The sequence below is a fragment of the Solenopsis invicta genome, chromosome 5 (assembly GCF_016802725.1).
Source record: "Solenopsis invicta isolate M01_SB chromosome 5, UNIL_Sinv_3.0, whole genome shotgun sequence".
Classification (NCBI taxonomy): Eukaryota; Metazoa; Arthropoda; class Insecta; order Hymenoptera; family Formicidae; genus Solenopsis; species Solenopsis invicta.
In genome coordinates this window covers 25613872-25641383 of record NC_052668.1, presented here as the reverse complement: position 1 = coordinate 25641383, position 27512 = coordinate 25613872, and the positions used below count along the sequence as shown (strand labels likewise).

General features: G+C 38.2%; 2 protein-coding genes across 7 annotated transcripts in view; one reads left to right on the top strand and one right to left on the bottom strand.

The window, feature by feature from the left end:
* LOC105195374 overlaps positions 1–27512 on the bottom strand; it is a 70268-nt gene that overhangs the window by 41114 nt on the left and 1642 nt on the right. The window lies entirely within an intron of this gene.
* Positions 370–26693, top strand: LOC105198297 (solute carrier family 41 member 1). 6 transcript variants are annotated; one of them, XM_026130886.2, is made up of 8 exons: positions 370–1663; positions 16169–16598; positions 17371–17752; positions 18715–18894; positions 20946–21385; positions 21511–21731; positions 21810–22146; positions 22447–26693. In XM_026130886.2, exons 2-7 carry the CDS (start codon positions 16504–16506, stop codon positions 22139–22141), a joined length of 1650 nt encoding a protein of 549 aa, XP_025986671.1. In that variant the 5' UTR covers positions 370–1663; positions 16169–16503; the 3' UTR covers positions 22142–22146; positions 22447–26693. The 6 variants fall into 6 exon arrangements, with proteins under 6 accessions (XP_025986671.1, XP_025986672.1, XP_039304895.1 ...); XM_039448961.1 differs by lacking the exon at positions 370–1663 and adding an exon at positions 6070–7486; XM_026130885.2 differs by lacking the exon at positions 370–1663 and adding an exon at positions 11875–12291.

Below are 27512 nucleotides of genomic sequence, written 5' to 3'. Positions count from 1 at the left end.
GTGGGGACATGAGGGGTAATGCGTTTCCAATTTACGCATGAGAGAAGTGCGTGTGCACCGAGCGCGACGCTCAGGAGGACCCATGCGTCTTCTCGGCCGCGTTCGTTTAAAGCCCGTCGCACATCCTCCCCCGCCGCTCGTTCTCGCTCATAACCACCTACACCATAATCGCGCGGTATAGCTTCTTCGTTGTATATGCGCGCGCGCGTTTACATGTGTATGTGTGCGTATACACGACGGTTCATTCATTCACGTCGCCGTGTTCGCGCTCGTACGTGCACGTGCACGTGCACAGGGAGTGATACACGCGCGTGTACGCGCGCGCGCGCGACGACGGCGGCGGCGATTCGCGCGGTCAAGCCCGTCGACGGCGACGACTCGCGCGGTCAAGCCCGACGACGGCGACGACGACTGTGAATGAAATAGTTGGATCTGTCAGTGCCAACTATCGCGCCGTTCCCGGTGCTACGCGGCGCGCATCTCTCAGATCTTATCTGCCGCCGTGCGTCGTCGGGCGCGTTAAAGGGGTAGCAAGTGGCCGCGAAAAGAGCGATTGCTCCGACCCGAAGGTCGCGGGACCGTTCAGGGCTCTCGAAATCCGCTCTAATCCCGGTGAGTTCGATTCTCGATTCGCCGCGGACCGCGAGAGACGGGGCTCTCGGCGGTGGCAACGATCTGGAAGCGGAAAATTAATAAAATCGTGAAAAATGATAAATTAAAGAAAAAAATCTCGCTCACGCCATTGGAGGCTGAGAGAGGCAATTTAAACGGCAATACAAAAGCCGCAAACGCAGCTCGCGGCTCGGAGTAACTTCTGCGATCTTCTTTCCCTCCCTCCTTCCCCGTGCGTGGCTTGTGGACGCTTGCGTACGATCGTTTTATTTTCAATCCAGAAAGGGGTCACGAAGAAGCGCGGCTGGACAGACGTACCTTTTAATTCGACCCTGAGCTACTTTTATAATCGCTGAATTGTAGCCGACGGGGGTTACTATTCCTGAACTCTCTGAAATTAAGTCAGTTTCAGTCTCTGCGCGACACCTTCCGCCGGGGGACTCCTGACTTTTTTCCCTTTCGTCTCCTTTTCCTCTCTCTTTTTTTTTCTTTTTTTTCTCGTAACTTTTCGTGAAACGTGTCGTCGTTCTGGAAAAGTTTTCGTCGAGCGATAGCGGTCGGGAAACGACCGATAACAACGGGTGTGAAATAACGGCGACGTGATAACGATTCCAGCGAGAGCGACATCGGTATTGTAAAATATAATTGTAAAGCTTAGATGCTGGATCAAAGAGCGGCACTTCACGAGCTTTTATCGCCTAGCTTCCTTCCCGTTTGTCCGCGCCAAATTTAGTTAATCACTTGTTTTGAAGGGTCCACTGTTGCTTTATACGTCTGCATTCCGATCCCGTTGATTCGCGCTCGTGCGCGAAGAATTCCTTTTCCCGAAATTGGTCGCCCGATCGCCGATCGCATTGCGAGACGAGTAAAATAAGGGAAGTTAGGCGAGATTCGGCGCGTGGCATCTCCTCGCATGGATCATCGTTCGGCGGAAATCGAATGAGTGTCCTCACGTGCGCGATCGCCGGAATGCGGAGCGGCATCACCACGGGATCATCCTCGGCCAGGACGACGAGCGAGCGCGTCGTCATCCGGCGCAGCTGACCAACGTGTAAGTACATACCGATGAAGGATCCGCACCTGCCGATTTTCTCGCGGGATCTCTCTCGCGTGCGATTCGTCATCCGACGACGAAAATAATATAATCGCGCCGAGCGAGCGAGCGAGCGAGCGAGCGAGACAGCCGGTGGGATAAGATACACCGGGAGAGACGAGGTATCAGAGCGTATGTTAAGTTATTGCCCGTCATGGTCGAACTTAAACACGTGGAGTAATTTATCAATCTACGAATATGTTACGGAAGCGCTTAGGCGCTCGCGTCGCCCGGAGAGCGGTTTGCGGGCCTCGTCGGTGGAAAAGCGTTTCGCGATGTGAAACGCGAAAACTGGGCGAGGAAGACGCTTTTCCTAGAATCTTCGGAAAAGCACCTTCCCCCTGATTTAACGCCAAACCGATCGTCGATTTAAGATCCTCCTCTCCCTTGTGCGCGATATTGAAAAAGAAATAATAGTAAAGTCACAAGTTTTGAGATGCGCTCAATATCATACGCTCGAGTGTATGAAGCGGTATTCGAAGTTGCGAAGACGACATATTACAACATTGTAATAGAAGCAAATACACTTACGAATATTTTTAACGCTAGAACGACGCACTGGGTACGGTCGGATATTTTTTCAAAGATTGGTCTTCTATAATTTTGAAGATTAACAAATCTGTTTGATTGATGAGGTAGGCACATTAGAATATCCTTTTTCTTTGATATATGGTAAAGGCAAGTAATATGAAATACCCACTTTTAAATTATAACATTACTTTGATATAATATAAATTTATCAAGGCTTCTAATTTATGCAAAATTCTTAAGAAACATGTTAGCTGTAACGTTCAATTAATGAAAGTCTCCAAAATTTAAATCCAACTTTAGTATTAACAGAAAAATATAAGGAAAATATAAGGAAATTAAAAAAATGAAGTCTAAGTACAATATGAAAAACGGATGAAATTTCAAGAACAATAATGCAGCATAACACAAGAAATAAAGTATGAACTTGTTTATGTAAACTAATCAAAATGCATTAAAACATTAACAGTATAAAATATAAAATTAAATTGTCATTAAATTATTATATAAAAAAAAATTATCATCTAAAATAAAAAATTATTTACAGCAAGAATAAAAATGTTTATATTCTTGTAATACTTGAGTAATTTAAAATGACAGTTATATAAAATGAAAACCAACGCATATAAAAAGTAAATATAAAATACGGAAAATTTATGTGATGCAATTATATTTTTCATGTCATTTACTCAGATTTTTCTTCAATGTACGACTATATAAATGTATAATATATTTCACATTCTTTACCCTTGAAATATTTCATATTATCTGTACATCTTGATATGACAAAAAACCTTTGTGTTAATAAAAAGTTATAAATTACAATTAAACAGCATAACATTATTCATACATTATTGAAAGCGTTTATGAAACATGCACATTAAAGAATTTACTTTGAGTTTATGGGATTAAAACAACGCTATAGTATCTGCAGAAGCAAATAAATATTTTTATAGAAGAATGTTTATTGCACAAGATTTGCTTTTCATTATAGCATGTACAAGAATTATAACTTCCAGCGATTACCACTCGAATACAATGTTTTCTTTAAAGATTAGGCATGAGCCATTAATTAATCGCAGTACAAATTTTCGATTGTTATTATTTAAAAATTAATCATTGATTAAAGTTCTTTAAGATAAAGATAAGTAATATAGAATAGGCTACTAATATAAAATAAGCTCTTATTTTATATTAGTAGCCTATTCTATATTACTTATCTTTATCTTAAAGAACAGCTTTAATCAATGATTAATTTTTAAATAATAACAATCGAAAATTTGTACTGCGATTAATTAATGGCTTATGCCATATCTAAGTGTGTTTGTTTTTGAATCGATCGACTATAGCATATTATCTTTTTTTTTTAATTCAAAGTTTCCAATTTTTGGAATATTACTTAAGAAACCTTGTAATTTTTTCAAAAAATACAAATTTCTGCAGTTTTTCAAAATTTTAAATTCCTTTTTTTATTAATAAAAATATATTCATTCTTACTATTATATTCTTTAATATCTGGCGTTTTAATTTATTAAAAATTTGTTACTGTTAGTTTTTATGAAAGTTATAAGTAAAATTAGAACGTATCACTCTAGGGTTAAAACGTCTAATTTTTATTTTCTAATAGCAGAAAAAATTAAGCGCCTTAATGGACGAGAGATCGAATCAGTGTAAAGCTTAAAATAGCGTCGTAAAAATCCTTGGCTTTTACTACTGAATAAATAAAACATGTACGAATAAAATTAAGAAGCTCACAACAGTCTCGCAAAACGATATAAACATGTATTTCTAAAGCAATCACATTTTTTAAATATAATAGAATAATCAATAATCAATTATTAATATTTTTTTAAGGCTAAAAAGCCGAAATGCGATGCGTTCCTCATGCCGCGTTTTGATATGGAACGGCCGTGAGCGCGGAGTAGCGGAAAAGTGAGAATTTAGCTTCTTAGCACGGTGTAAAGTGAGACGATGAGGAGCGTGGCCGAGAGACGAGCGTGTAAAAATATCGCGCGCGACGTCTCGGGAGTACCGGCAGCGCCGAATCGCTCGCGTATGATCCACCAAGCGGAGAAGAGCTCCTCTCAAGTTGCACGCGATAACGCTTTGCGTAAACCGGTCGCGAGTACCGTGCAGACAGGCGCCGGTAGCCGCGCATCTGTTTAATCTGTTATCGGACTAATCGCGCCGCGATCGTGTCGCGATATGTGCTCTAGAGTCACACCATCGAGAGGCAATTTGCAATTGGAGAACGCAAGCGCGAGGCAGCGTGATCAATTAGAGTGTTTGTTAACGTTTCGGCTTGAACTGCGGTCTCCAATGGGACTTCTAAATAAGAAATCACTGGCGAAAAATTTATATCTTCGTTTATCATCTCTCTGGCTCGAATTTCTCTCTTTACTTTTACTTGTTCTAGCTTCAAAGTATTGTACCAACGGAGATATCACGATAATGGCGTATGCCCGACAAAGCGACCGCACAAGTGGTTCCCTCGTTTCACTCTCCGATCTCTGATTATTTATGTAGCCGACTGTAGCACCGTTTATATGGTATAAGGGTCCGTAATTGAAGAAGCAAGTGTAAGGTAGCGCTTGCGTAATGCTCTCTCGACGATGCTCTTATTGTTGCCCGCCACGTGTTTACAGTACGTGGGTGGTGCATGTAGAAACAATAAAAGAATACGCGTACAACGAGGGGGTTCAGTAACGGCGCAATTCGCCGAATTATCGGGTGTGCAATTGGAACTCTCGTAAGTTAGAGGTGTGAAATTTTAACGAGTTCGCCGAAATTATCCGTCTTCGTGCCTACAAGCGCGTTCATCTTTTCGCAGATTGCAGAAATTCGTGAGAATTTTACGAATAACGTATCTTTCAGTAGATCGTTCGCATGTCACCGCAATTTTTCGTAATCGATTTGCCAATAATACGCGACGTGATTTTATTATTCTTTAACGTGTCACCTTTTCAACCCGATAATATTTTATTTAAAAATCGCTCCGTAATTTTAACTTACTCTTTCAATTAATCATAATTTACCGCGTCGCTCAACGCGTTATTTCATTGCGCTCCATGAAAGAATTTGGAATAAGATAAACTAACTGGGACAGAATGCAAAGTGGTAAATTCGATCGAACGACAGGTCACGAAATTGGGCGTGCGACTAATTAATCGGGGGTGGGTTGCTCACTCGAGGCAATTGACTCCTCGCGTAACAAATCTTAATTGAAAAAACATACGCGATTCATCGGCACTTGGGAACAGCCATCAGTTCAGTGAGTTAGTATGTCAATTATATTACATAAGCCTGCCACAAAGACTATGCCACCCGGCATTTAACTCATCGCCATCGCTTATTTAGATTGCACGCTCAAATATTATAGCAGATTATTATTTTTTTTTAAAGTATATCGCTCCTGTTATCAAGCTTTTGATTATTTCTTTCTCTCTCTCTCTCTCTCTCTCTCTCTCTCTCTCTCTCTCCCTCTCTCCCTCTCTTTGTTTTAATTGAGAACTTATCGGTGCGCACGTGCATTTTATGTATGTTGCAGTGTACTTTATTTAGTTATGCTGTAATTAAGCAGCAGAGAAATATTAAGTAAATATCAGTTCTGAAAATATACTGAGAGAAAAGTGTTTGATATTTATGACTATAATTGAATGTTAAATAATTATGGTTTAAAACTATATTTTTATAGTTATTATTGATAAAATATTAGATTAATGATAATGTACAATATGTTGCACCGACTATAATTTAAAATTCTTAAATTTAATTTAAATACAATTTATTTTAACGTTCGATTATAAAAAATTACAAATATCAAATATTTTGTCACCGTAGCTGCCTAGGGAAGATAGTCTTATCAAATCTGTACTTGTGCGATAAGAGCAATTTATGTAACACTAAATTATTATATACACTAATAATGCAGCTTTCTTTCTCTCTCTCTTTCTCTCTCTTTCTCAATAATATATTCTAACGTGTTTCAAATTAATGATCAGATAAATGAAAAGAATTGCACAAATTATAATTGGACATGTGTGACGCTGTTTTTCAAATGAAGAAGCGAGTGACATGCAGATCTAACGAGAGAGATCAGGTGTCGGTAAAATCTCATATCTCCATGTAAACGGCAAAATCTACACGCTCGTGGTTAAATTACACGTGGGTATACGCTGTTTTATTGCAATTGCCGGGGAAAATCGTCGCATATTTGAATGCGTTCCAGTTATACGATTCATTCAGGCCCGCGAGTTTCAATGTCGACCTTTGCCGAGTCAAGAGCGAATCTTACGTAATAGACGCTTTAAAAGGAACCACGAAAGGTATGCGTGTGCGGGCAGATAATATCGCTTCTAAGCGGATATATGCCAAGACCTACGCTCACAAAAGAACTTACGTGAAGAAGGTTACATCCTCCAAAACAAATCTTACGAGATACAACTATTTGTTAAACAAATTGTCCCAGAACTGTCGCTTACATCAGAAGCTTTAATTAATTTATCTTGAGAAGCACTTTGGTAATAATTGCGAAAAGTAGAAAAACGTGAAGCTGTAGGAAGTTTTTGTGTTATAAACGATTAAAGATGAAAAGAAAATCATCAGCGAGATAGAATAGAAGTATATTACCGAGACGATTAGATCAACTACAAATTGACTCCAATAAAACGTCACGTTAGCCTGACAGCTGGCTAAATTAAAATTAAAGTTTTAAAAAACTCGAAAAAAACAGTATGTTGGCTTTAATTAATTTTAATTTTCTAATATTTTTCTAATACTTTAATTAATCCGCGTCTACAAAATTAACACTCCTTGCGCCAGCACAGAATCGAAGCGGCAAAGAGAAATCATTATCGTTGCTCCAAGTTATGCAACGGGCGTGTAATAAATTCAGCGATAACGTTAACGAGCGTTACAGTGTATCGCAATAAAATTATCATTTACGATGTTGCCCTTGCAGCATTATCGACTTGTCAGCTGGCGGACATAAGCTGTCGAGTTCGAGTCGTAAACGAAACGCGTGAGAGATCGACTCCAGTGCATATACGTCGTTCGATGAGACGCCGGTATGTTTTATCGACTTGGCTGTAAATTTCTTGGCGCGGCGCTCGAGAAAATCGTGAGAAAAATTCTCGGTTCCACCGAGTGGACGGACTTCTTCATATTCGCAAGATGAACGTGAATCTCTCGGCCCGTAATTCGAAACTGAAAAGGATACTGCGTATCTGCCGCTGCGACCTAATTCCCGAGGAGGTAATCCGATCGAGCTCGTAAGATGATCCCCAAAGAATAAATTGTATCATTAGCGGCGCGGCGCCGATCGTGTCGATCGCTGAATCCCCGATGCTGCATCCCCATCTTGTTGATTAGAACGATTATGAGTCGGCAGCTCGAGCGAGTGGCGAGCGATTCCGCAAGCGTATCACTATTCGATACGCGCGTTAGCTGGAACCCGCGCAATTAGACGTGCAAATATGTGGACCCATCAGGTTTCGCCGGACTGTTTAACCGGCTGTTATTCATGAATGTGCGAATGGTCGCGCGTCGTTAAAAGTGTCGTTAGGGACGCGATTACCGAGGTCTTGACACCTACCGCTCTTATTGCAGGAGGTTGCTACTATTTCGAACGATGTAATCAGAGTTCCGTCTCTTTGCGAAATTCGATTCTTTCAATTGGAAACGCAAATTGTGTTTAGCGATCTCTCTTCGTCACGTTGCTGCATGGCTCTGATATGTCTCTGCTTCATAACTCTTCGAAGAAGAATTCCGTCGAATTCGCTTCGCAATCCGATAATTTGACGGTGAAATGGCATTCGCGCTCTGGCGAGCGTTTGTTCTCGTTTTGTTCGCGTATGCCGAGACCCGAGCATCTCCGACGTCAATTGCTCGTACGACAGGAAATACACGCGTTTCAGCGGGGTTTGATCATTAGAAAAGCGGGACTATAATACACACACGAGAGTGTGACCTAATCCTCAAGTTACCAGAATACAAATTGCCGTGTCACGAACGGCCGCCGGAGTGCGTTACGGCTTCGCTCCTACACAGGATACGGTCATAGACGGGCCAGTGAATCCTATTCGCGCGTCATTGACCGACTGACTGTTATGAGCGAATTTTTCCGCTCCACTTTAAATAAGGATTACTGCTGAACGAGATGCGGCCCGCTGAATCAATAGAGATTGCAATTCCCGTGCGTCTCCGTCGTGCCGTGGGAGAAATAATATCGGACTTTAATCACCGAGATTAAACTGTCTTGCGAGATGATGCAATAAATTTGACGCACAGAATAAGATCTGCGTGTGGTTATATTCTTTTCAGAGGGGGGAAAAAAAGAATGAATCAGTTCAATCCACAAAAGACGTAATAAATCTTTTTCAATGCAGTTTTATTCAATTTATTGCATCATCTTATGACTGATTTAATTAGTTTGCTTCGATTTTCCACTTCAACTTGTTTTGCATGGATATCGTGCGTTTGATCAGCATAATTACACCTTTTTTCATCATATTATTCACGGCCAGTCAGTTAACTGATACAATCTTAATTCGAGATACTGTGTATGAAAAATCGAATTTTTCAGAAGGAGAATAGCTACAGCGAGGAAATACTTCGCGATATTTTAAGACACAATAAAAATATATAAAACATACAACTAATTCAGTTATCGAAAATAAAAGTTTTCGAAAATAAAACCAGTAATAACATGATCGAATTCTGGGAAAAACAGTCGTTCCAATTTCCTTAAAACGTACAAAAAATACTTCTATTTCTCAGTAATAAGATGAAATACAAATCTAACTGAACAAAACTCTAATTTTTTAAAAATAATAAAATTCTAAAATGAATAATGAACAAGGATTTTTGTACTCGCTAATTTCGAATTTAGATTTAGATTTAGAAAATAAGCTTCCGTTGATATTCAATAAGGCTCATTAACTGGATTTTGTTATAATTTATACAATTATTTTATAATAACGTTAATAATACCATTTGTGTGCGCTTATATAATAAACTGATTTTTTAATTTGATGCAAATTAATTATAATTGTATAATTCTATTTCAATATCTGGCAATATATCTTTTAAATTAAAAAAAGGAATATTTCTAAAAGTTGTACAAAGTTACACATCGTTTTTACAATGTTTATACTTTATACTATAAAGGATCTAATCATTACAGTTGTTTAGATGCTTTAGATAAAGCTGGATAAAGCTTTTTTTACTTTATAGTACTAATCACAATAAAATAATATTTACTTTTCTTAAAAACTAAAGAAATGTAATTTAAAAAGAAATACAAAATTATTAAAATTACAATATAAAAATATTTTTATAATTCTGTAAAAACACAATGCGTTCTTTCTTTAGTAAACAATTGTTCTTAAAAATCAATTATTTTGGGAGGTAAAATTAAAATGTTTTACCAGCTTTATTATAGTAAAATTTGCATTATACAACTAAGCAATACTTAGCCATGTTGTTTCATTCATTTAAAAATCAATTATTTTAATTTCGTCTAGGTAGATTTTTACTTCATTCTACAAGGTAGTAAAGTATTATTTACTTGTATAATGTGTCCTTGTCATGCTTGGTTAAATATATATACATATATATATATATATATATATATATATATATATATATATATATATATATCACAATTTTTTAAAAATATCTCTACAAAAATAAAAATAACGACTTTTTCTGACTTTGAAAATGAAAGATAGTTTTCATAAGAAAATCGACACCTTTGTGAGTTTCACCCTTTGCAGACGTCATCAAATATTCATAAAACGGAGTTTTTATTCTGTCATTCTTATGAAATATATATATCTTTCACAAAAATTAAGATAGCTAGTTCTTTCTGAGCTTACTTTGAAGATCAATATAAGGGCAATATAAAAAACTCGTTACTTAATTTCAAAGTGACAGATTTGATGTAACAAATCAAAACGCTAAATTTTGTTATATCACACAAGTGGCAGATAAATGATATATGTATACATATAAATGATATATAAGTTTTTGAGATTGCTGATGAATTAAAATTTTATTGGAGTTTGGTATCCGCTGTATTGAATCCGTTATTTTTAATTTTAAAATTTGGCATATTTATAATCAGCGATAAAATTAGCTATAAAATCTTTAGCAAGATGTGAATTAAATATTAATTATTCCCAGAAAAAAGTTATATAAGAAAAAATGAAACTGTAAGTTTTTTTTATCCCATATAAAGGCATTATTACGCAATGCTATATTTGATGCACTATTTTTATTATCTAGAGGTAACGTAGGGTCAACTTAAAAAAAATTCAATATTTTTCTTGCGTCGGCGGAAGTCAAGAAAACAAAGATTGATAATATAAGCTATTGTTCGCGGGCCCGGGTAATTTGCATCGCGATGGCTGCCTTGATATACGACGTTTATAATGTCAAATAAAATTTCCATATATATCGTCACAATAATTGAATTTGAATTCTCTAATAACTATTGTTTGAAACTCATTTTACGAAGCTGAGAATCGAGAAAATTGAAATAACAATTCCATGAAATTTACATAAATTTGCATTAAATGCGAGACTGTCATTTGCAACGATACAGATAATAAATCTATGCATAAAAATATGTAACTTGAATTAGGAAAATTAAGAGAATTAGATGCAGACGTAAAAGGAAGTAATTTGCATTGAAATAATCAAACTAATTATTTGATTGGAGACTAGATTGAGAAATTCTGTAATGGGCAAAGGATCAAAGTTTGCCCTTTGATGAATTGTCACTTCGTAATCCGCAAGATACGCGTAATCGATAACCGGATCGGGGTGTAATTATGCCCGGCATAACGCGGTAATGAACTTGGGACGTACAAAATGAAAATTGGCGGAATATTGTTGCTGAGGTAAATTATTACTATCATTGAATTACAGCGTATAAAGGCGAATAGTCTGTAAGCCGCGAAAATTGTACGCGAAACGGAGATGGTTGTGCAACACTCGCGCGTAATGCGTCGTAAATCCATGAATGAACCAGAAGCTTCCATATGCATCAGCTGTTGATTGATGACGTAACCGGTGCCTATGTAATCGCCACGTGTCCGACATTACTCGCAAGAAAAGATCGAACGTTACCGATTGCATCATTAATTTCTTAGGGATTTCTGCAGATAGCTAAATAAATGTCTCTGCAAATCTTCTAGAGATCCGAAAAAGGGAGAGAGAGTAGACGCGCTTATCAACGAGCTTAATTCAATTTGTAACAACACTGAGATCAAATAAAGCCACTCGAATGCTGTTGAACACAAAAACAAATCGTGTCCAGGTTACTCAGCATCTAATCCGAGTTCCGGCAAAATTATAAATGACAACGCAATGCATCGAATGCACCAAAACGATGACGCAACCGTTCGTGGATCGAGGATTACGAGGAAAGGTGACGTCGTCGGAGACATTTCAAATGCGAGGGCGGCTCTTCACGATTCCTGGAAATGTCGGAGAACCCCCGAGGTGGGGGCGACAAGATCACTGGGTAGGCTCGAACAAGACGATGACGCAATGGGTCCGAGTGACGTCGCGTCAGGACTGGGAGAGCGCGAAAGACAACCCTCGCGGAGGAGCCGTCCGGAGGGGTTCTAGAGGGGTGGTTCGCCGTTGGCGCACAGGTACGGGAGTGACGAGTACGTCCGCGAGAGGAGTTTACGGACAGTCTGACTGGAGAAGTCACGGATCGATAAACTTGCGCTTGCTCCCTCCGGCGCGCCGCCGACACACACAGAGAGAGGCTCGTGTGTCCCCAAACTAGTTTTAAGGAGGCGTGCATGCATGCGAGCACGATGCGCGATCGCGATCAGTCGCGATGTAACCGCAGCGTGAAACGGCCTCGCACCAGGCCATCGGGTGACCACCAGTCAGATGCTGGACGTGGGTTCATCTCGCGCCGAAGAAACGATCACCGGGCCACGAAGCCGGCGATCAGCGACCAGGACAGAGCGGGGGGTCCGACGGTGGACCTCGTGGGAACGCCGGGGGTCCGTCTGGGACCACGCCTGAGGATCCAGGTACAAAGGGTCAGAGCAGCCATTCGGAGAAGCCGGAATTTGATCTGACCCGGCGTTTTAGTGTAGAAACAGGATTTTATTTTAGACATGCGAGGCTCGTAAATCACGTTTCTATCGGCGAAAGAATTTCTGGAGACTAGTATTCGGTCGACTCAGATAGATTTTCGCGCGCAGGTAAGAGTTTTGAGTCATGAGTAGATCGTAACAGCTGATGCAGAATACAAATGAAATCTTGCGCGATTGAGGGATTAAAGCGACAGAGGAAAAGTAATTGAATAGTTCAGTTTCGGGACGATCCACTTTTTCAGAATTCAAAAAAATTATTTTAAAAAGAAAATGTTAAAATTTAAAAACATAATTTTCGCCAAGTGTTAGAAAAATTCGAAAAAGGTCGCTATCGAAGTCTTTGACTTTCTGCAGCCCACTTTCTTCAGGCCGTCACTTTGCGCGCGTAAAACGTTGGATCCAATTCAACGAGACATATGTTCGATATCGTTATCTCGGTACACATAGGTAGCCGCTGATAAGTTTCGTCATCGCGTTCCCAAAGGTCTATCCCTACGAGAGTCGCGGGAAATAAAGAGAACCGGTCGGAGTTAGACGCCAGACGAAGGTCGGACCCGCCGTCTGCGGGAACGCGTTTTTCCCGCCGCGTGTCGGCCGCTACCTGTTCGCCGGTGATTCAGGAAACCGCGACGGACGAAGGACGCGAGATGCAGATTAGCATCCGAGCGCTCCATCGAGGCTCTCCGACGAGAAGAGGCTTGATTGCGCTCGTGGGTTAAGGTCACGAGAGAACTCGTGCAATTCGAGCGATGCAACGTGCTTTCCGGAGCCGCCGCCGCCGGTCGGTCGATGCGTGACGCGAGGTGCAGCTGATCAGACAAATGAATATCAAATGCGATCGCGCGGCTGATGCGACATTGATCTTTATCGATCGGCCGGCGGCCTAGTTGTCTCGATTGCCGCGATTAAATTTGCTTCAATGCACCTCATTTGAGTAACTCGCAAGGTTATTATTAACAGTATGGCAGTAATAACGAGTAACAAGCATAAAAATGGAGCTCCTAATCATAATTATTTTATCATAATTATACTCAAAAACACTTTTTTCTTACAATTAGTATAGAGAATTATTGATTCATACACTGAGAGAAAAAACATTTTTAGACAAAAAATTTTATTTAACACAAAAAGATTATTTACTCAGTGGGCCCTTATTTACTTGCAGTCAAGTTAAAAATGTTCTTAATTAAAACATTTATGTAAATAAAATGAAGGAATAATTTTTAATTGAGTAATTTTTTTTGCAGATCTAGAAAATATTTATTGTTAGATCATTTTTATATTCAAATTAATCAGATTTTTTAATCTAAGAAATCAATTTAATTAAATTAAACAATATTATTAATCTATTTAAAAAATCATTATTTAAATGTAATAAAAGAACGAGAAATGTTTAAAGTAATGTGTCTATTTACTTAAAAATATTTTTACTTAAATAGAATAAACAAAATATATGCTTGCCTCAATATAGGCTTGCATCAATATAATATATATGGTTTTAAGAAAATGTATTTTTTTTCTTTAAAAAATTTTTCTCTTAATGTATAAATTCCGTTCTAATTAACAAAACTTAATTTTTATGTTTAAGAATGTTACAATGAATTTTGACCTATTATATATGCTCTATTATTCTCCATTTGCAATAGATAAAATAATTGGACGCCACATGCAATACTGACTTCTTAGACAAAAGAAAAATCAAATGTGACGTATCTGCAAAAAAATATAATCGTACGAAATTATAAAAGCTGCGCGTTCATAATTATCGAATCACAAAATGAATAGATTAGATAGTTAATAGAACTAGAAACACAATATTATTATTATTATTATTAACATTATAACAGTAATAACTATAAAAGTGGAGCTCCTAATTATAATTATTTTACCATTCAGTTATATAATCACAGACATCAAACATTTATCTTTCAGTGTATAGAAATATTGATTCGTATATAAGTTTCATTCTAATTAACAAAACTGAACTTTTGTTTTAAAAACGTTATAATAAATTTTTTTGTCCATTATATTCTCTATTACTTTCCATTCACAATAAATAAAATAATTGGGTAATGCTGATTTTTCAGACGAAGACATTTAGAAATTACCTTCCTTCTGCTTAAAAAGTAACCAAAATTATCTATTTAAATAAAACAAACCAAAATCAAAATTTCTTTTTGCCATTAAATGACATATTCAACTTTCATATGGAGTTTCAGCGCGTTATATCAATTTGTTTATATTAGTCGATCTTTGGTACTCGCGACGATTTTCGTTTACAACCTCTGTCGACTTAAAATGCACAAAGTAATAATTTGAATTTTGAATACGGGAAAGTCACAGAGAGTCATGTTTAGCAAATACAATGTTTAAGAAATGACATTTTGCGTAACAGCATTAATGTGTGAGATAATGCATTATCGTAGTACAGAATCTGTTACCTTTCCACAAATCTGACCATTTTTTGGACGAAGAGAATCAGCTATTTTAAAATAAATTTAAGCGGATTGCCTCACGCAAATGCCTCATAACGCTTAAGTACCGTAATAACGTCTTTAACGACATTTTGACGTCAAATAAGCTTGCTACCTGGGTAGTATTCCTTATTGACTATTTGACCTTCATTTGACTGCGCATTCGATTTTGATTCAACTGCTTCATTTGAATATAGACAAAATCCAAGTACTTTTTGAGTAGAAGGTATAACGGAACTTATTTATGAATCAACCTAATAAATATTCAATTACGGAATAAATAACATTTCGACATCTGCTTATACAATCATAATACTTTAACGTATGAGATTTTTTTTTTAATTCACAGTGCGACTGTCTCAAAGTACCGATATTACAGTTAAGATTATAACGCGAAGATGTTCCTCGATACGATTTGGGCTTAATCAAGCCGTTCTCGCGATTTTAATTTCACGCGTAAGCGTAAGGTCATCGCACGATTGAACATCGTTATCGTCATTGACGTACGTCATTTGCTATCGATACCGAAGATTTCAAATGCGGATAAGCCGAAGCCGAAAATCTGACGTTCTCGCGTGCAATCGGATTCGATCGACAAGTTCGATTGTAATAAGAGGAAAATTAAATGGATCACGGCGCTGTAATACTAACATATTATCTATATCATCATTCATGTAAATTATTTTAATTGCATAATGCAACATACACGTGCGTTACGTGAGATACAGATTAACCGCAAAACAAATTATCGCGATTCCTTCTGAGGCGGAACTAAAGCGGGAGAAAATTGAGCGTGTTAGATGTTAATTAGAAATACACGTGACGCGTATGAGACGCGTCTATGCGTGATACTATTTGCATGACACGATAAAGACTCATAAAAGCGGCGCACAATCACGGAATCACGTAGTCGATGTGCCTCCGCACATATGGCGATACGTTTCACGACATTGTTTCGCAAGTGCGAAAACTTGAAGATTCGACAAGATTCACTTAGGAATAAAATCTATATCGCAGGATCGATTTTCAAGTAACTTAAATTCAATTTATACGATGATCAGAGAACGCTCCGAGGTGAACTTTCAGAGTTTCATTTCTTCAAAGTTTGTGTGCAGAGAATCCGTCTACGGGAAATTGTCTGGCAAATGCACCAACTTCGATGTCGCAAAAGCACTTCAAAAAGTGTCATTTTCCTCAAATTAGAAAATTATCGCGAACCTAATGCACCTATGATATCGAGCAGATCTTTGAATCTTCTTAAATAGGGACTCGGAAAAGCTCTGATTAATTCGCTCTACTAATCTCGCAAGTAGATTAACGTAACGATTGTTTGGCAGTGGTCCTCAGGTAGGAAGAGGCTGCTCACCTTTCTTCAATTGGCCCGTCGCTGGCTGGATGATTCACATTTTGATTTTCGCCGTGATTAACAACAGTTCCTGAATCTAATCAGCAAGAAAAAGAGAGGGAGAGAGAGAGAGAGAGAGAGAGAGAGAGAAGAGAAAGATAGTCGCTCTCTCTCCGTGGCATAAATTACGTAATTTACGTTATTTGTGTCCTGAAATAAACCGTCGTCGTCGTCGTCGTCGTTGTCGGCGGCGCGAGTCTTATCATTCTCAAAGGAGAATGGCTGTATATTCGCGGCAGCGAGTATCACGCAGCTCTCAGTAGGAAGATGATAGAGGGCCAGGTGCATCAACATCCGGTACGAGTGCCGCCCGACAAGCCACAGCCGCTCCAGACCGCCAATGTCGGCGTCAAGTTCGAAAAGTACGTTGAACAGTATTGTGCGAAAAAAAGTTTTTTTCGGTCTTTCCCCAGAAGTAATGACGCGGCCAGAGTTATCGAGTTGAAAAAACGCGAATCGGCGTTTTCGAGCGCCGAAAAGCAGCGAGCGAGTGACAGCGCTCGGAATGGGAACGCGAATTAAAAAGGAATTATGTGACAGAATTAATCGTGAATTTACGATGCACGTGCATGATAATCGATCGCACGCACGCATGCAGGCCACGCACTCCTCATTCATCCGGCATCGATTCATCTCGCATCATTTGATCCAAATTTCAGATTTTCTCTTTTCAATTTTTTATCATTAAAGGAGAAATGAACTTTGATCGCGCGGTTTCAATTCTTCCAATAATTATCATCTGGCTTAATAATTTGACGTGACGATCGATCAACGTATAAAGATCTCTAAACTCAGATATTGTGTATTTCTTATAATATAACAAAATAATGCTAAATTATGTGCGAGTCGCAGAGAAACTTTATCGAGTGCTGTTCTGAGCTTTACATTATTTTTTAAATAAATATCAATATTAATTAGTCTTATTCTGCGGTTTATGAAGTGAAACAGACTATAGCAATGTAACATTCCATCAGTCCGTCACCAAACTACAGAATGACATTTAGCAATCTTGTCCCAAGATACTAATAAACGATTCAAGTTTATCGTCCATTGACGACCGTGACCAAAAGCTAATGAAAACTCTCCTGCTGAAAAAGAATGTTTAACCAATGGAGATCTTCTTTCTGTCGGCAGTGAGCAATGTAAGGAGCCCCTGCTTCCGGAAAAGCAGAACTCTCACAGGATGACACCGACCGACGGCCGCTCGCGGACCACCTCCGAGTCGAAGGACACCGCAAACGCCACCACCAACGTCGGCGGCATCACCACGACCACTAATGGACAGGCGGCAACGGCAAATTCCACCACCGAGGACTGCCTCGAGGTGACCATCTTCGACGAGGGCGTCGACGGCGGCCGGCTGCCGGACGTCGTCGCCGAGAGCAAGATCTACGGCGTGACCGAGGAGGAAGAATCGCTCGAATCGTACTTGGCGATCACCATCCAGGTCTTCATACCCTTCCTCGTCGCCGGCCTGGGCATGGTGGGCGCCGGATTAGTCCTCGACCTCGTCCAAGTACGAATGGAGTTCATCCCTCGTGATAAACCCTCGCATGCGGACGTTCCTGGAAATATTTTATGTAGGAGCGTCCGTATGCATCGCAGCAATCTATTCTATGACATGCGTGTTGTTCAATAGAACATTCAACTTATACAACAACCTGACGAACTTAGTGTTTAACTTTTTAATTCCTTACGTAAAAAAAAAGTTTGAACATAAATTTAGAAAATATTTTCTAAATTTATAAATTATTTATTTTATATTAAATAAAATTATTTAAATCAAAGAGAAAAATAACGTTAAAATAAATATATTTACTTGAACATAAAAAATTTTTATACAATATCGAATATTTTAATTATAAAAGCTTGCGATTGTTTGAGAAATATTTGAGGATAGAAAAGCAAAGAATTTGGTTAAAATTAACGACAAAATTTGACCTTTAGCTCCATTTATTTTCATTAGTTTATTATTCTTTTATAAATATTTTTTAAGATATTCGATATTATACATTGAAAAAAATTTTTTATGTTTTTAAGTAAATCTGTTTATATTAACATCATTTCCTCCGATTAAATAAATATTAGCTAATATCAAATAATTTATTTTTAAACTTACAAAATATTTTTTTCAGTGTAAAGAATTAAAAAAAATTCGACACTAAGTTTGTCAGATTGACGAAAATTTTTTTGAAATTAATATGATAATGTTGACTCTACTTGGCCACCTTGAGAAAAAAAGTTGTTAAAAAACTAAAATATTTAGTTCGATACGTGCAACTAAATATAAAGTCAATTTAATTAAGTCTTGGTTAAAAAATTTGAATAGTTAACATGAGAATAAAATATACCTTTTTTAATGCAACTATTTAACTATCGAATCAACCCCAATGTTTAGTTGATCGTATTAAACCAACTATTTTAGTTTTTTAACAAATTTTTTTTCTCAGTGCAGTGAATTATCGCGTTCTCTTGCAGCACTGGGTGGTCTTCGAGAAGGTCAACGAGCTCATGATTCTGGTACCGGCGCTTCTGGGGCTAAAGGGTAATCTAGAAATGACTTTGGCGTCGCGTCTTTCTACTCAAGCGAATCTCGGACACATGGACTTGCCGAAGGAGCAGTGGCACATGATCATCGGGAATCTCGTCTTAATACAAGTGAGTAACTATCATTAATTCGATCGGACTGAAGAGCGGATTAATTTTTCTGGTGTAAGCTAACTAACTCTCTTTCTCTCTCTCGTCTTTTTTTTGCGATAATCAACACAAGTACAATTCGTCGGCTAATTTGCAAGTATATATCCAAAGTATACAATCGTGCGAAATAACACAGGGGTTGTCGACAGCCGCGTCAGACGCGTTATTCTGGCATAAAGTCCCAAAGCAAACCTCGCGTCTTTTCAGCCGCGGGAGTTTACTTTCGCGAAACTGGTTCTAACTAGATGTTCCACAATTAAACGCCGATATTTGCCGTTTGTCATACGAGGGGACTTAATGCCGTCGAATACATTGCGAAACGCATATTGGCTCGCTTCGGCGCCGTGTATTTTTCCTCCTGGAGCCTCTCTTCTCGGCCTGCCCGACTTCTCGGCTCCTCTGAAAACCGTGCGGTTCGCCACGTCTCGCTCAGTAACTATGCGACGCAGCGCGCGGAAAAATTCTGCGCTATTAATCACCCGGCCTCTTATCATCTAGCGTCCTTATCATCTAGCGTAAATATATCCACTTGGAATTGGGTGTTTTTTGGGGTTCAAGTTCAGCCAGGCCGATTTTCGCAACGGCGATTAGCCAAGATTCTCGCGATTTCGCTGGTAATATTCGACGAAATTATCGTGAACGATCCGCGAATCTCGAAGAATCCCTGCCGTCTGTCGATACATCCTAGAAATCGTAAATTGGTAGAGAAAACATCGCGGACAATTTGACCCGTGGTTAGCGGCTAATTGTGAAACGAGCCGGCAGCGGCATGATTCCGGGAAAGCGGGCAACGTTTCTCCTAGTCGTTCGACTTACAATTAGCGAATTGAGCTACGCGCGCCTTCGCCCGTCTTATCGTTGGCGCCACGATTTTATTTTATTATGTGTTCAACGGTGACGATGATAGACGACGGCCTTCGAGAAGCCGACTGTTTGCCGTATGATCCCTCCGTATGCGAGCATGAGCTGGTTACCTCATGAGACACATCGCGCGATAAACGACACATACGCTTCAGCGAGCCTATCTAAAGCATCAACGATTATCTAAATAGGATCGGCAGACATGTGAAATCGACGGTAAATATTGAAGACAATTCCCGAAATACGCGAAGAATCGCTATCAAGCGATACCAATGAATTTGCAATGCAAAATTTAAAATGTATTTCAGAGAATTAATTCGAATACAATTTAATAAAATAAGCTTTTGCTAATTATACAGAAAATCAATGCAAATTGAATGATTATGCTAATAAAATGTATATTATAAAATTGTCAGAATTATCAAAATTCTACAGACCAGAAATTCTTTTTCAACTTGCGGCTAATTCTGTTTTTTTCTTTTTTTTAATTTAAAATATTTAGAAATATTCATCGAATTTACAGTATTTAAGTTTAAGAATGTTTTGATTAAAATAAAAATTATTGAAATTTAAAAACTGAAGACTTTTTAGATTTATTTATTTTTGTCTTAATTGATGACAAAGATACCTGAGCTAAGCCCATCCAATATATTTGATTTTTTACAAACCCTATTTATGGAAATATTGAAATAATAAGTGAGAATGAAATGTTTATTTCAATTACTCATAGAAATAAAATTATCTTCCATAAAGAATATTTGTAAATAAACAAAAAGATTTTTCTAACCCTAACATTGGGACTTATTAAATGCTTGTGCTTTTAATAAAATCTAAATAAAAAATAAATTGAAAATAACAAAGGAACTAAACATTATTTTCTTTATCACTTTTAAAATAATTATTAATCACAAAAACGAAATCCCAGGGTCTACTATTAAAAATCACAGATATCTTTGATTTTTTAACTTTTGATAATTCTTAACCATTTGAGTGCAATTTTAGCTTCTCAAAATACAAAATGTTTTTACTGTGTTCAATGACTATAACTACTAGAAAAATTAAAAGAGACAAGCGAGGAGATTTAATTTCTCTTCAGCCCTCAAGCTTTTATCCGTTACTCAGGGCTAAAAGTCACCCCTAATCGTGCACAGTGTCAAGCGATAGTGGTGGGCTTCCTGGGTTCCGTGGTGGCGATCGTGATGGGTGCCTTCCGCAACGGCACGGTCTCCCTGGACCATGCCTATCTACTATGTGCCAGCAGTCTGGTCACGGCGTCCCTCGCTTCCTTCGTTCTGGGTCTTATTACCGCGGGCGTCATCGTCTTCTCCCGTCATTGTCATATCAATCCGGACAACGTGGCCACGCCGATAGCCGCCAGTCTCGGAGACATCACGTCGCTGGCGCTCCTCTCGTGGATCGCCACCATACTCTACGAAAGCATAGACAAGCAGGACTGGGTGGCACCGCTCGTTATAGCCTGTTACGTCCTCGTGACGCCGCTCTGGGTGTGGATCGCCAAGAAGAACAAGTACACCAACGATGTGCTCTACTTCGGTTGGACGCCGGTCATGGTGGCCATGTTGATCAGCAGGTAAAGAGAGATTTCTTTGATCTTGTCGATTAAAGACCGATTATTATAATAGATTCTATATTGTATTTCAAGTACTTCTTTATGAAAAATAAAGAAGAATCTACAAATGCAAAATTTTTTCATAGCTGCGGTGGTCTCATACTGGAGTTTATGGTGTCGCGCTTCGAGAACCTAACGGTGTTTCAGCCGGTCATCAACGGCGTCGGCGGGAACCTGGTGGCCGTCCAGGCCAGCAGGATATCGACGGCGCTTCACAAACAAGCCGAACTCGGCACGCTTCTAATCCCACCGGGTCATACGCACCCAGTCATTTTCATCACCCCAATTGCTAATTTTTTCGGGAAAGGTATCCTCTTTCGTTCCTCGACAAAAATATTCAAGATTCTTCATGCTTATCGGGGTTTTCATTGTTTCGTTTCTTCAGGTATGCACGCCAGAACTACGAGAGTCCTGATGACGATGGTGATACCGGGCCACATCATCTTCATTTACCTGATCAATTACATGAAGGACGGCAACACATCGATGACGCCGCTCTTCGTCTTCGTTTACCTCTGCGCGGCGATGCTGCAGGTCGCGGCGCTCCTCTACATCGCCTACATAATGATCCACTGGATGTGGAAGCGGAAGATCGATCCCGACAACTCAGCGATCCCGTATCTGACCGCGATGGGTGACTTGCTCGGGATCAGCCTGCTGGCGATTGCCTTCCAATTTCTGTACCTGGTCGGAGATCAAGATTTCGACGCGCCCTGACCGTAGTAAGAATAATTTTTTTGTTACGGACACGCGACTGACGGCAGTCGTGATTAGCTTGACGTGCTAGTTTTATCCAAATTGCACGACACAGTTACAATTATTTTTCTGTGATATTAATTCCATTATAACGACATTAAAAATCAATTACATCGAAATTTTCATGGCAATAAAAACTTTCTAGCGCGTTTCTTCAAACTTCCTTCGATCGTAATTTAATGTTTGATAGATCGGTTTATCGCGTGCTTGACCGGCGAAACGACATGCGAATGCTCGAACGAGACGTGTTGCATTCTTTTTTGCAGGAAGTCGGAAAATTATAACGTTCTAACGGCGGGCAGGACGTACAAGTTAGAACTGTCGGACCGAAAGGGCATTCCTTACGAGGCTGTGGTCGTCTGAAAGTATTCCATCAAATCCAATCGTCGGTCTACCAGTTCGCCGACGGGTCTCACGGACGGACGGTCGCAACGGTATTACTTGGCATTAATAATTCATCACTTATATTCCGCGTTCGCCAGGAATTAATTAAAAGGCCTGGTGTCGAGATTGTTGTTCGCATTTTGTAAAAACCAGAATTATCTCCATTATTAATGCGAGCATCTCGATACATATTTAATTCACACATTTTTTTTTACGAGCGCAAAATACAAGTGGTTGATATCGTTAGTACCTTGTCAAGCTGAGCGAGCGCGTACTCAGGTTTTAATTAGTTGCTAATATATCAGAAGATAATACGAGGTCGGTAGACACGTGGCAAATTAATTCGTCGACTATATATCTAGAAATTACGATTGTATTTTAACGAAGCATGGAATTCCGTCTGAGTCACTCTCTCACTCCGGAATTTAAGTCTAAAGTTCAAGAACTAATGTTCCTCAGGAACGGACGATATATATGGATATTTAATTGATGAATTTATCAAGCAACGGCGATAATTGTACGTATTACTCGGCAGTATATAGCTGACAATATCTCTCAAACGCAAAACCTAAGATTCGCTAATCTCGGAACATTCTGGAGCATAATTCTTCGGTGTATTACCAGACGGTTGTATCACGGTGAATTAGAAAATTGTCGTATTGTCCGGGAATAATTTACGAAGTTGCATATTAAATTACAATCGCGGGGATTGCGATGGCAATTTAATGTTAGGACTCCGTAGTGGTTCGTAGTTCACTCACCCACGAGAGAACTCTGATTCTTACGCGGAGCGCGCGTAAATGAAAACACATGTAGTCGTAACGCCAACGCGTATGTGTCTTCGAATAGTTGCCTTCGTATACGACGAAATTTAGATAGGTATTTTAGAAGCTGCCACACGACCTATTTTTGGAAGCTTTGGAGAAGCTCTTGGGGATTTACGCGAAACACTCATGAAACGTTTGCCGCATAAAATCCCTACACTTGCGGTGCGTTTGCAATCGGAATTCGGTCTTCCTTACGCAAATAACTGTAATTCCACGATTTTTTTAACGTTCTGAATTATATTTATTAATGGTATACGGAACAGCTTTTGGTTCCGAAGAATAATCGCCTACGATAGAACGCATTGTCGGGCTAGAAATTGAGCTGATGACGTAAATCATCGTGAGTACGAAAGCCGGACGTATTTTTCAAAGATTCAAGCGGATTTTGAAGAATTTATAGAGAGAAATTGTAATTGCGAAACACGCGATGATCGAAGCTTAGCGTATAAAGCTGATATATAGTGCGCAGTTGTTAAGAAATTAATCCACGAATTTTTATCTCGATCGATTGTATCGAGGAATCATTAGCCGATTGGAAAGTCCGCGCAAAAGGATGAGCCTTAGCGAAATTGCGCGCAAAGAGCATCGCTTCGAGAGAAGATAGTGAGGGGCGGCGCTTGAAAAAAATCACAATGCATTTAAGAGTTAACGTTCCCTGGTGGAAATTTGTCATATAATTTTTCAGAATTTCTGAATAATTTTAAAAAATTTCTACAAACTGCGTAACACTTTTTAAAAGTGTTGGAAAATCTCTTCTAAATTCTTTATAAATATGGCATCTAAAATGGTTCCAAAATTTCTCGTTTTATAATTTCCGAAGAAAGCTTAAAGTCAGAAGTAGCTTAGAATATTGCTTTCAGAAATCTTTATTTAAAATATAAAATTTAAAATTTAAAATTAAAATTAAAATACGCAAATTTAAAATGTGAAAAATTCTTAAAAATATGAGACATTGTATGAGAATATTTTTCACCGGGGATGAACGATTTAATTCGCGCCCTGACACGAGTACAACACACTTTTGTGTTCAAAGAGGTTTCGAGCGATACTTCGGTCGATATTGATTTCGCTCGGTGCGCCTGACGCGGTTCATGCGGATATACGCTGTATAGTATTGTAAATTAGTTGATATTTCGTAAAGAGAAAAAGAAAAAAAGGAACGAAGAGGCGTCGTTATATTTCTGTGTATATATTACTGCATAACGTACGTGTTTTACGTACGCTAACGTATATTATAGGCGCCGCGCGTGGGAGACTAATATTTAGTCTCCGCGATAGGGGAGGAGGGATTCACGTCCAAAGTCGACATCGCCTTTCGGCCCACACACGTTCAGTATTATCGCTTTTACGACGTTGTGCCTGGAATCGCCGAGACACGGCACGGTATTCCGATTCCGCCGACAGAACGGTCCCGCTTCTTCGGCACTGCGTGTCTTCTGCGCGAAGAGCTGCGTTCGAGTCAATCCGATTGAAATAGCACAGTGCACTTACATGAGTAAAAAAGAAAAGATGAAGAGAAAAAAAGGATCACGGCACGATGCGTTACGGTCACGTGATTTAACAGTGCATGAATTCATCTGAAGTTTTGTTTAATCGAGAATCACTTTCACTTCGCGATTAGTGTCGCTTTATAAGTTTCATCGACGCGGTAGAGATGGAGCAAAATATGAAAAAAAAAAAAATAGAGAGGAAGAGAGAAGAATGGGCTTGTAAAAATTCGCGGATATGAATTCGCGAAACAACACGCGTGCGTTTCATCTCCCAGTAAACAACAATTGATTAAAATTGATTGAAATTTATAATTTGAATTTAACCGAATGTGTACTTTAAACCCATGAAGATGGATTGAAATAAATTGGAAAATGAATCGTAAAAATGAAATGCATTTCTATTCGATAATACGTTAATGCTTCTAACTATTAAAATATTTTCAAAACATGCATATTTTTAAATGGAAACTTTTATTGGATTCAGATGGACTGAAACTATTGTATATATTTCCTATTCACAATTTTGAATTGAGTAGCATTCATTGAGTTCATTTTTGCGGAAAAACCTTTTAATTTGATTAAATTGAAGAACATTTTTTGCGAAAAAATATTTAACTGGATTAAATTTCTTATCTAGAATTTTAAATTGAGTAGTATTTATAATCCGCTTTTTAAAGCTAAACTTCATTCTGGATTAAAAGGCGTAGAAAATGTCTAGTGCTTCATTCAATTTCTATAAATGGATAAGAAGGTATTAGGCTTTGAAATGGATTCAGATTCTCAGAAGCAAGCATTCGCGTAAGTTGAAATGAATCCTTTTCAATCCATTTTAATCCATTTTCGTTTACTGGATACGCAGTCAAATACCTTGAAAACGTTTATCGCTCGTAGCACCATGTAGTAATCGTTATTCGCTTTATTTTATATAAAAAGCATACTCGTATTTTTTTTATATATACGTTTGTTAGTTTTGACAAGCACAAGCACAATGATCGTGTTACACACATGATGAAATGTGCTATAAATACGCAGACAATAAATATGCAATCTGAGAACGGATGTGTAAAGTATTTTGTATGTGTAAAAAGGGAATTTATATGATTCTCTCTGTACAAAGCCGATTTTTGCAAATAAAAACGACAAAGAAAACGACGAGATATATTTTAAACCATTTTACTCTCGCTACTTGTGAAAAACTTTTAAAGGAGAACGAGATTTTGCGGAGAGGAGAAAATGCGAATGCTGCCACTCGATCGCCGGACCCTCGTCTCGACGTGATACAAAGACAACGTCTTGGTCGTTTATTAAACTTTATCCGTAGCCCGAAACACAGCGTTTGTTCCGTAAGTTAGAATGACGAACGTGCAGACAATAATCGCACACAGGCGGCGGACGGGGCGAGGAAATATAATATTTTGTATACGAGACACCGTGTGTTCTTGCGAACGATATAACTGGGTAATATACTTCAATGCGAGGAGATCGAGCAGCGTACTTCGAAAATAATGTTCCTGTCTACGTTAAGTCTACTGCGTTTTAAAGTGTTAAAAGAAAAATGCGGGAGATTATGGGTAAAAATGCTGGAGACGATATCTGTAGTCAATTACGCGGCATCAACTACGAATTCTACGATGAGGAGAAGCAAAACACAGGGGAAATTGCGCGATAATTGCCTGACGCGTCCAGCTGAAATCATTGACTGTTAAACACGAAATGGTCGAGCAGCATAGTAGTCGAGAAATATTTTGACGTAGATCTCACCGAGATATGTAATTTTGTAAAATATGTATAATAAAACGTATGAAAAAAAAACTTTTCCCTGGTTTTTCTTTGTACTATTTTTGCGATGTTTATTTTTAACGAGGTATTAAATACTAAAGAAACGTATTAATATTTATAATTATATTAGATAAAAAATACATGAGATTAATGGTGCGCTGTCTTACTTTTATTTTACGTTACTTTATTCATTACTGGAGTCATCGATCATATATATACAATACACCCAGAGAAACGTTCCTTCGAGTCAAAAAATGTTTGTTTGAATCAAAGAAATTTGTGCATTGCTATACAATTAAAGAAAAGTTTCTTTAATTTAAAGAAACTCTTTGGTTGTTCCTTTTATTAAAATTAAAGAAATAGTACGTTGTTCGACGCAAATCTTTTTTTTAAATGAAGGAATATTTTTAAAACTAGAACAACTAAATTATTTCTTACAATACTATTTTCCTGTGCTTACAGTTTAATTTTATAGTACTTTCTTTGAATTAAAAAATTATTTGTTTAAATTAAACAATTTAAGCAAATAATTTATTTAATTTAAAAAAGATTAATAATGTTATTTTTTGAAATCAAATAAATTTTTATTTTTCTCAAAGATATTTGCTTACTTCAACTTAAAAAAAAAAACCAAGAAACAATTTCATCAATTTGCACATAATTTTTCTCCAGGTGTAGTACATATGTATGAATTACTTTAGCATAACTCCTTCAAATATTAAGTTTCAAGAATAATTGGATATACATACAGAATTTAATTTCCTGTTTTTTATAATTTTAACTCTATCTGCAAGTTATTTCTAGGCGCTTTCTGCGTACTCGACTGGATTATTATGTTAAAATTAATTTTTA